The sequence below is a fragment of the Crocodylus porosus genome, unplaced genomic scaffold (assembly GCF_001723895.1).
Source record: "Crocodylus porosus isolate Cpor-Errol unplaced genomic scaffold, CroPor_comp1, whole genome shotgun sequence".
Classification (NCBI taxonomy): domain Eukaryota; kingdom Metazoa; phylum Chordata; order Crocodylia; family Crocodylidae; genus Crocodylus; species Crocodylus porosus.
Window position 1 is genome coordinate 38,419,630 of NW_017728910.1, and position 11,325 is coordinate 38,430,954.

General features: G+C 41.8%; 1 protein-coding gene across 1 annotated transcript in view; it reads right to left on the reverse strand.

Annotated features, from left to right (window-relative positions):
- Positions 1-2,425: 2,425 nt before the first annotated feature.
- Positions 2,426-11,325, reverse strand: part of ACSL3 (acyl-CoA synthetase long-chain family member 3) — a 95,299-nt gene continuing 86,399 nt past the window's right edge. The window contains exons 13-16 of the mRNA XM_019533072.1: positions 8,998-9,189; positions 6,904-7,018; positions 5,014-5,171; positions 2,426-4,021 (exon numbers count right to left, since the gene is read on the reverse strand). Of these exons, the coding sequence (XP_019388617.1) occupies positions 3,858-4,021; positions 5,014-5,171; positions 6,904-7,018; positions 8,998-9,189 (629 nt within the window). The 3' untranslated portion in view covers positions 2,426-3,857. The remainder of the gene's footprint in view (positions 4,022-5,013; positions 5,172-6,903; positions 7,019-8,997; positions 9,190-11,325) is intronic.

Sequence of the window (11,325 nt, forward strand, 5' to 3'; positions counted from 1 at the left end):
TTTAAGTAAATCAGGGTATGGACAAATAAACATTTCAAAAGCTTTAAAAGGGCATGGGAGCTACTGCTTGGAAGCATGCAACAACCAGATGTAACAATTACATCTGCATAATTCTGCAGCAACACAGGTTGCTTAAATCCACTTAATGTTGACCATGAATGAAGCAGGGTTCAAGCTGGAGTGGTTTTATTGCACTGCTGTTGCCATAGAATCACACAGACGTAACAGTGACTCCTAGTATCAGTACCCTGCGATATTAACACAATTGTCAAGTCTGTCCATATCCTCAGAACTGAGAAATGGATTTAAAACCAAATGCCATACAAAACACCCCTGAATATAAGATGACTCCCCCCTCCCCGCATAATTAGATTCTAACAACAGAAAATATATACATTTATTCTAAGTTTCCATGTAGGAAATATAGTTATTGGGGGATCATCTTAAATTTGTCCTGTCCCATCTCCCCCCCGCCCCCCGCAATCTCAACTACTGCAGGTGATGGAGGGAAAAAGTGATGATGGGGGCAGTAATGGGAAGCAGAGGGGGAAGCAGTAGTGGGGGCCTTGTGGTAAGGCAGGTGGGCAGGCAGGCAGCTTGCCACCTGCTACCTGTCCCCCCTACTTATCCCCCATTGTGCTTGCCCTCCTTCCTGCAATCTCAGGTTGCCCCAATTCCCCCTTCCCCACCTTTTCCACGCCACTTCTGCCACCTGCAGCCTCAGATCCCTACCCTCACTTCCTCCCGTCTCCCTACCCTGAAGTCTCTCCCCCTCCTGCCTGCCCCCCAACCCGCTTTGATCCGAGCCAGCAGGCTCCATCCCAATTGCAGCCCATGGCACAGAACATGGCTCCAGCTCCATAGCAGCAACGGAGTCAGCACTGCTGACCCAGCCTGGCCTTGTTACAACAGCAGTGGGGATCCAGCGCTGCTGCAACAGGGCTGGGCTGGAACAGCAGTGCCAGCTCCATGCCGCTGCTATGGTGCTGGGCTGCAGCCATGCTCCATGTCCCGGAGCTGCAGCAGGGATGCAGCCTGCCTGTACGGAGCAAAGGTAAGGAGGAGTGCAGCAGTGGGAGAAAGAAAGGGAGAAGCAGCGTGGGGGGAGGAGATAGAGCTGGGAGACTGGGGGTTGTGAAGGAGTGGCAGGCAGGGTGTGCTGAGGTGGTGGGGCAAAGGCAGGCAGCAGTTGTGGCCTTGGCTCCAGCCCCAGGGTGGGGTTGGAACTGCAGCAGCTGCCTGCCCTCCTGTCCCTTCCCTCGCTGCCTTGTGCTTGATTGTAAGGTAAGGGGCTTTTTCCCTTGTGCTAAAAGGGGTAAAAAAACCCCTCATCTTATAATCAAGTAAATATGCTATACAGGGTGGGGAGATGGTATACAGTTAGGCTGCACTCGAAACTTATGGCTGAACTGGAAGAAAAATGAAAACTAAAGCTAAAACACCTGTCTATTTTCTAATTTCATCCAAAAGTGAGTTTCAGCCCTTTTAACAGCATCAAATATCTTTTACAATTCTTCTGGAATAACCAAATTCAGAATTTTTAGTATGTCCTGCAGAGTGCACAAAGTGTTCTTAAGATGCTGGACTTATTTACTTTACCAATTTTACTACCATGACTTTCTAGACTAACAACCCCCCCACTCCCCAACATTTACAACCTGGAACAACATACGGCCTCTGTCCTTTGGAGTGCAAATTTTATTAGTTAACATTATGCTTTTCAGTGCCTATGCCACAGCACAAATCCAACATTTTTCTATATCTAAAAAGTAGTGAGACTCTTATGAACTTAACAGCTTACCTCGTCAATCAACTAGGAAAAACCTTTAGATTTTCCTTTGGGTACCTGTCAGTCATTTATATTTTATGATCTGACTCTTGAGAAAATTCTGAATTGGATAACAATGATCTATCCATCTCATTCTTACAGAAGTATTATTCTGAACCTCTTTTCAATTCTGATGAATTAATCTGACCAATTACAGTAAACTTCACTGAAACAGTTCTCCAGACCCAACAGCTGGTCAAATTCAGCACGATCTAGTAAGTATCATTTAAAAAGCCACCTTCCGGAGCTAACTTCTGACTCCTTGACAGAAGATACATGTGATACATTCAGCTTTCATCAGTACAGTGAATCAGGACTTCTATAAAACCACACTGGTTAACCAAAAGGAAGTATCAATTTAAATATCATTTCAGAATAGAATTGTTCAAAGTTTGTGTTTTGAATCATCTTCTAAGAACTCCCAAATTAAAGTTTTACAAATGCCAACAGCAGCAATGGGTGGTTTCAGATGCAATTAGTATTTTGAGGAGCATATACCCTCTAATATAACAACAACAAATCAATATCAAAACTTACATTTTTTACATTATTATTATTATTATTATTATATTACATATAGCATATAAGAAAGAGAAATCTGCATTTAAACCCCCGTTTTTAATACCTGCACTATCCCAAAGTTTATTGATACCCTTCCACATTCCCCAATGACCAGGACCAGAATGAATGTTCTTTCTAAATATATTAAAAAATAAAAAATACACATGAAACATGTCTAGAGGCTGTCACTTTAGACATAAATAGCACCCAGAACTCAAGACAAAAACTATTTAAAAACTGAGCATCCTTTTAAAAAAAAATCAAATCAAGAATTCGGGTGCAACAATTAAACTGCCAACCATGTAAAATAAATAGAATTATTACTGACAACATACTCTACACATCTACCTTCAAAGCAAGAGGTATGAAAAAGAACATGGCATTATTAATTGAAGGGAAGATTTTCAATGGTTAGGCAACCAGTGCAAGTTGGAAACCACACTGCCATTTGAGCCTTTAAAAAAAATGTTCCCCCACTCCCCACTACACAAATATGGGCTGCAGCTGGATTGAACCTGACTGATAACAATTTTTCACAAGTGACAAAGCAGGAAACCTGAATTGTGTGTGTAAGGCTGAAGGACAAGATACAATTTTTTCTTAAATTCTCCTTTCTAAAAGCATATTGTCTAACTCAATTCATTTGACTTAACATTTTACAGAACTTGCTAGCTTTAAACAATATAACTTCTGTACAAAATGGCCTGAAAATAGTTTAAAAGTTCCTATTAGACAGGTTTTTCACAGGAATAGCTTGGCTGTGTTAAATAGCATATTTTGCATTACTAAAACCTAAAACAGCAATATCCTGCAGAAATGTCTACCTTTATACAGTGCTGTGCATTTCAGGTAATAATAAAATAACTTAAGAAGAAACCACCAGGCACATGCATCAAGTGTATTTCACAAGTCAGAATGTCAAACTTTTTTTTTCTTCCCAAATGTATACAAAACAATTGCACATTAACAAATAATCTGGCCTCTGTCCAATGACAATTTGATTCATATGCATTTTCAAATTTACATAATTTCACAACATCAATAACTTCTTATATTTAAATACTTATGTAAAAAAGGCCCCCAGAATAACCATTTCTTATACAGCCAAGTCATCTTTCTATACATCCAAACTTTAAAAAGTTACAAACAAAACATTATACAGGATATATAAATCATGTTTAAAAACTTGAGGCTTCAAAAATCATGGTTTCCCAAAAGGATTCAGGAAAACCCACACACTTACAAGGTAGCAGAAAAATGGGCAAAGAGAGAGACAGACACAAGTTTGCTGCCTTAACTTTTTACTAATCTTGCAATCAAATCTTGTGATGCTATCAGACGTAACAGTTTAAGCTGCAGATGAGGAAGGGTGTTTGTGTGTGTTGGTCTCAAGTGTTGAGACCAGTGATTCAAGTATTTCCTATTTGATCCAAGCTCACTGTCACAAAGCTGTACTGGAAAAGATGAGTTAGTTTACACGTTTCTCATACATTCGGTCAATGTCTGCTTGGTAGTGTATTGTAAGCTCTTTGCGTTTTAGTTTGAAGGCATCTGTCACCAGACCAGTCTCAGGGGTCCAAGGATCAGGGCTCAAACGAATTTTTACTGGTATTTCAAATTTCTCCAGATTAGCTGCAGTGATAAAAATGACAAATAAAAAGAGAAGATTTTCAAATGCTTATCATGGTTTGGGGTTTCTGGTAACTGAAATAAAAATGGAAAGGCAGGGATTGTACTCTCCCATGGAAAATTCATGGTGTATGTAGAACAAGAAATATTCCTTAAATGTTCTGAAGTTTGCCCAGGAAACCTCAGCACTGTCTACCAGTTAAGCCATGGAATTTGTGAACACTTATACTCCCCATTCATACAGCTTGTTGAAAATACGCCCCATGAGCTAGGCCTGTAATGCTTCTCCTTCACATACATACATGCAGAGATCAGGATGGCTCACTCAGAATGAACAGCCTTTCCCATGTTCTGACACTTACACTCTGACAGTGATAAAGGCAAGGGCCAGTACTCATACACCAGATTTTCTGCTCTCCTTTCTTTATATAGAAAGCTCAAGAACACATTGATTACTGTGGTATCTTCCCTTTCGATAATACCTATCGACACCAGCAGAGCACCAGCCACATACTGCTTATGTAAATGTCAGCAACTTCATATCAGAGAGAGAAGTTTGTTACAGTGGCCATGAATAGGCACTAAGTTCTATAAATGTTTCCAGGAGATGGGGAGCAGTACAGGTGTTCAGCAGCCTGCAGCTCATCCCTCTCCCCATGCCTTCATGAAGCCAGGGTGATCCTGGTCTGACAAGGCTTAGGGAGAAGTAGCTGCTTCACCCCTTCCAGTCCCCAGAGGGAGTACAGCATCAAGAAAATCTTCCCCACACCTTCCTCAGACTGGGGACATCCAGTTTGGAGAATGGGAAAGAGGTACCTTGCCTCATCCATTCTGCTCCCATGTGCTGTCAGCACAGCCTACATATCAAGGGGAGTGAATCATTATAGAAAATTCTGTTTTATGAACAAACTGTACAAAATGAAACATCCTTTCCAAACTGATGTGTATTTTGTTTCAAATACAAATGCTCCATCAGGCAAATATGAATTACTCACCTGTCCTAGCAGCCTCAGCTAGCACTTTCAGGACCTCTTTTTCTACTTCAGGACTGTTACAGATCTCTTCCCAGGTTCCTTTAAATCCTTTTTTTCGTGCTAATTCTATAAGCTCCTTTTGATTTGGCACAACAAATACAATGACGTAAGAATGGAAACTGAAAAACAAAACATCACAATCATTATGGTCAGTGTTCCCACTTGACTATTCATGCATTACTTAGTATCAGATGTGTAGAAATGCTTTAATCAATCTAGCAAATTAATGATCCCAACATCCCTTAAGATGTGCTGTAACTACAAAATATAAGTATTACATTCAACACTTTGAACTTGTAGGATTACAAATATATAAAAATATTTACTGAAAAATTGTTAAATATCAAAAATTGCTTCCATGGCAAGCTTTGCAATGGATCAATTTTTCATTTTACTGAAATCTTTTACAAGTTTTTAAATTTTCCTTTCTCTTGACCCTCTCCTTTTTTCCTTCTGTTCTTTCACAATGTACAATTAAATGATGGATGTCTTGAATTATCCACAAAGCGCCTTGTTTTCTTCTACTATCAATGTTTTTGAAAGTTTTGAGAACTTACACTGGGGTGGGAAAAATATGGCACATGGGCTGGGTCAGCCCTGCCAACTGATTGGATTTGTCTTGTGCAGGGGCACCCTCAAATTGAGTGGATCCGGTCCACAGCTGCTCCTGCAGCACCCCGCATGGGGCCGAACCCCACATGGGGCAGCCGGTGCTGTACTCCAGTCAACACCCACTGGCCCAGCCCTGGCCAATGCACACAGCTTTCAGCAGGACTGCTCTCAGTGTGACTTCTGCTCAGCTCCCTTCGCCTCCAACGGCAGCTCCTCCTCCCGTGACGGCTGTGCCACTTCAGGCTGGAAGGAAGCTTCAGCCAGGCAGCTCCTGCCCCAGCATGCAGGGTTCCAGCTCCAACTCCTGGCTGCCTTCCACCCATTCCGCCCACTCAGTGTGGGTGTCCATGTGGGTGGAAGACAGTCAGGAGCTTCACCTGGGCAACTCCTGCCCCAGCGCATGGGGCTCAAGCTCCAGGTCGTGGCTGCCTTTCACCAACTCAGCAGCCTGCACCACCTGGGTGAAGTGGGTAGAAGTCAGTGGAGACCTTGGCCAGAGCCCTTTGTACTGGGGCAGGAGCTGCCCAGCTGAAGCTTTCTCCGGGTCTGGAACAGCACAGAAGGAACCAATGCTGGAGGCAAGGGAAGCCAAACAGCAGCTGTACCAGGAACAGCCTGCCAAAAGCTTGGCATGCTGGTTGGGGGCAGGCTGGAGATCAGCCCCATGCAAAGCAGGTGTTGGGGCAACCACAGGCTGCACCATCTGGGTGACTTCTGATGCATGCACCCCCCTACCCCCTCTTTCTCCTCTCACCACTGGCTGGCTCCTGGGACTTAACACTCAGGCAGCACCCCCTGCCACACACAATTACTCCCACTCCTCGCCCCCTAGACAGGGCAGGGGCTGCCCTATGATTCTGGCCTCACCTGCCCATCTCGCTCCCACTCTTCCCCGCCCACCCGCAGCCCCATCTCCAATAGGGAGTTTTGGTGAATTGTTGCGAAGGGAGGGGAGGGGGGTGCTGACCCTGCCTGCAACAAGTATTCAAAACTTCCTATGTTATGCACAGCCACTCAAATATTAACACATGAAATATAAATGAAGTATAAATATAGCACACATACCACAGGCACACTTCAAAACTTTCTGAAAATGTTAAAAATATTCCATGACCACATATATAAAACTCTTTTCAAACAGTAAAAAAACCTTTATGTTAACAGAAATATAGGTGACCACTATAGCCCGAATATGAGAAAACTAAAGACACAAAGAAGTAGAAATCTTAACCGTCTTACCTGCTTGCATATGCACAAATATTATCTACCAGTGGAAGGTTCTTCAAAGCTGCTTCAACTTTGCCAAGGGAGACATATTCTCCAGCCTGGAGTTTCACAAGATCTTTTTTACGATCTATTGATGAAGGTAAACATTATATGTTATTTACAAAATGAAACGTTCTTGGCTTGATTCTATTCTGTGATTGACAGACACCTACAAAGGATATAATTATGTTTGGTTTTTAAAACAAGATGACATGCACCAGATAAATTTAATGTCACATTCCCGATCTGTGGCATGCCAAATCTGCCAGCTTAACAGATTTTACCAAACACGGTCCATATTTAATTGCATAAAGCCATTTCCCCTTGTAATATGTGTTCATTTACTATGCATTTCATTTAAGGATATCTTTTGGTCAAAAAGATAACTACAATGAATACTGTGACAAAAAATAATTGAGAAAAGCAGGCTTGTGTTGAAATTTACAGGCTTCAAGTTGGCTGGTTTATACTGTACATACACAGCTGTACATACACAGCTTTTTGTGCCATTTTATTTTTGCAATTTAGATTTTAACTGCAACTACCCATGGGCAATAACTCCCAAGGGTTTACCAAGGCAGCCTGCGGATGGTCCCTTCACTGATCATTCTCTTGGGAAGCCAAGCTAGCCAACTTTCTTGCTAGGTATTATCCTGATGACTACTTTGCATTGGTCTAAACTGAGATTAGAATGTGGCCCATAAAATAAAACAAACAAAAAGTCTCTCTATATCAGTCATCTTCATTTTACAATTCTTAAATTGCTACCACAGTATCCCCAAGATTAATCAATACCCTAAAGCGCCAACTAACAACAGTGTAGGTGCTGTACACTTTATAAACCCAGGTTGTTTATTTAGATGCTTGAATATGGATTTAGGAACCCAACTTAAAAGCACCCATTTTTTAAATTTTGATCCGACTATATTCCTCTTCTGGTGTCTTTACTAAAAAAATCAAAATAGCAGAAAGACAAAGAAACGTACTTTATATTACCGAGAGCATACTGCTAAACACATACAACTACATATACATGTTCAAATGATCTAAAAAATTCTCATGGGTCTGTTTTCCTGGTAGAAAAATTTACCTGGAGGTGCCTGAACAGACATTCAAATGCTGAGCCCTGAAGTGCAGAGAGTCTGCAATGCTGACACTGCAGTCAGGAGGACCCTGTACACACATCTCAGACTGCTCTCTGCAGTTTCCCTTAGTCTGCCTAGAGACAGACTCACAGCAGCACCCAAAGCAGCCCTAATTGGCTGATACAGGGTCAGCATGCCTCACCCTAATGGTGTAATGTGCGGATTGTGAAAAGGGTGTATTCTATTTCCTGCTTGGCTGGGACAATAGTCTACTGAGTGACAGAGTATCTCCCTGGGAAGACGGAAACAAAGCACTCTGGGATGCTGAAGGACTGTGCTGTGGCTTCTCTCAAAAGAGAACATGTACAGACACTGACTCTCCCAGGAGAAACCATCCCAGGAGAAAGCTAACTTTGATTGTTTCTGGGTTATTTTTCTCCTGGAGTGGCCACTTTTGACTTCCACAGCTAAATCACTATTAAGATTCTCAGGGTGTGTCAACATGTTTATTAACGTGCTGTAGTTACTGTGCATTTAAATTTGGTACTTGCTTAATAAAATACTAGCTAAATGCCCAGTATCTACAGTTACTATGCAGTAGTGCTGGCATACAGTTTTTCTGTGACACTTACTGTGCAGTAGCCTAATACTACTGCACAGTAGCATATTAGCACAGTTTTTGCCTGGTATGTTACTGCGCAGCGTTATTAGGCTACTGTGCATTAAGCATCTCATGTGGATGCTCCCTAAAAGAATGAGAAAAGTACTCCATGTTAAACTTTCACATTTCAAATTAAATTTGCTGTGGTTGAAAAATTATCATATTCCTTTGATACATGTTAATTTGGACTCAAACCCTGAACCAATTTCTCCATTACTTGAGCATCTGGTTAACAAAAACGCTTCAAAATATTATCTTTAACTACACATTCATCTAACCTGTTAATTTTGAAGTAATTAAACACATTCTCCAATAACTCACCAATGATTTTTAGACAGCCATCTGCATGAAACTCTCCAATGTCTCCTGTATGGAGCCACCTCTGCCCATCCTTATCCACAAAGAAATCTTTTTTGGTTCTTGCATCATTTTTGTAGTAGCCCATAGTCACATTTTGGCCTCCAATAAGAATTTCACCTCTAGGATATGGTTTATCGGTATTGTAGTAGCCACCTAAAAATACAGGCCATTTTTTTTAAACATGATGTTAATGTAATTTAAAAAACCTGAAGTTAAAAAAACTGGGCAATAAAGTTGTTCCAAAGGAAGAATATATCGTTTTATTAAAATGTTGTCTACATGTGTATTATATGTAGAATCATTTCAATAAAAATATATCATGTATTTTTCCCAAATTTGATTTTATATAGCAGATCCTTAATTAGAGAATAATCTTTTGGTATACCAATCGAAACAAATTTCCAAACAGTTTAATTGGAGCAAAAGTGGATCAAACCACTTGCAGCATTCAGTTTACACAGAGGTGAGAAAAAAGTTCATTAAATGGGAGAAATTTAGAGGTAAGTGGAGGACCATCTCACTGTCTACACATCACATAAATACCATTTCAAGGGATTTAGTAATGCATAAATCTCTAATTAGTCCTAGTAGTAGTAGCTAATACTCCAAACTAGTGAAACAGATCCACCATCCAAATTAGAAAAGGCTACAAAGATGATCCAAAGAAAACTGAATACTTCTGAGGTATAATTTAACTTATTTGATTCAGCCTGTAACTATCCATTTCCATTCTACTGGTCTGCTGTTTTATAAAATTCCTATTACGTTAATATGAAGTTCATTGCAATATTTCCTGACAAAGAGAAGAAGATGAAGAGACTGTGTACGCAGTGTACATTGACGGCCAATGACTACAATATTCTTAAGGTAGCAGACAGAATCCTGTCTCTGCTTCCAGTTTGTTTATCTTAAAGTAGATGGGTATGTGCATATGCAAGTAAATGTCTACATAAATGACATAGTAACATAAAGCTATAATGACAGCTGTTTAAAATATCATAGTTATATTGATAATGAATGCTGTAAGTATTTATATTACAAGCATACAAGTAGTAAACCTTGAACACAGCTCAAATCTTTCTCCTCCCCACCCCCAACATACACTTTCAGGTTAAATTTAACAACAACACCTTTTTTCTCCCCAAATACAGGTCATTAACTACAGACAGTTCTTGAACTGTTAGTGCCCTTGGAAAAATCTCACACGACACTCAAATCACGAAGAAAGGACCCAAATGTTTAAATGCTCTAAAAATACTAAAATACAAAAGCACCCTCCGTACCAAAAACAGTGTTGCCTAAGGCTCAGCGTATTCTATTCAACCTACAATTCCATGTTAAAACATATCAAAGCATATTTTAGTTGAACAGAAACTGTTCACAGGTTTAAATATAGTCCCTTTTTAATGGCCAGATTTGAACTGCAGTTTTGGATTCACACTTTATGTGGAATGTTGGGCGAAATCCTTGATCCCAACAGCCGTAACTTAAAATGTTAAAATTCTAATTTGTCCTAATTTTTGAGGGATGTGGGGAAGAGGAAAGCATGCAATTGTATAGAAATCCACTAGGGGTGTATCAATAGAGATTTTTGGGGCCCATACCAAAAGCCAATATTCAAGGAAGCATACCGGCCAATGCTGATCTGATTTCTGATACAGCTGCCTCCAGCTGGCAAGTCCAATGCGGTGAAAGAGGAGGGGGGAAGGAAGGGGGGTGGGGTAGAAGATCAATGCCCCCTGCAGTAAGGGAGGAGGCAGGGACAGGTACCACAGCTTGCGGGGGAGGAGGGGAGGTGGCTCCTGCTGCTACTTGCACCTTAGAAGGGGGGGGCGGGGGGCGTGTGCTCCCTGGATCTACATGGGGCTGCGCAGGTTGCAGCCAGGGCTGCACGGGGCTCTTCTCAGCGAGGGCTGGGCTTGGAGTGAGTGCTGGTGGTGCTGGGAGGATGCTGTATCCACACCATATTTTGTCACAGCTCTGCTCCCAGACCACTGCCGCCAGCCACCTGGCACAACCAGGCTCTTCCCAGCACGTGGGTAGAAACAGGGCATTAAGCCGGGGCTGCGCCAGGGGGCTGATGATGGTGGTGAAATTTGGGGTGGATGCAGCATCCTTCAAGCCCAGCCCCTGCCAAGAAGAGGCCTGGCACAGCCCTGGCTGCAGTCCACCATGTCCTGCACATATCCAGGGGGCACACGCCCCGCGCCCTCCCAGGGTGCAAGCAACAGCAGGATCCACCTCCCTCTCCCCCCACAAAAGCTGTGGCTTTGGCCTCCCCCTACCACC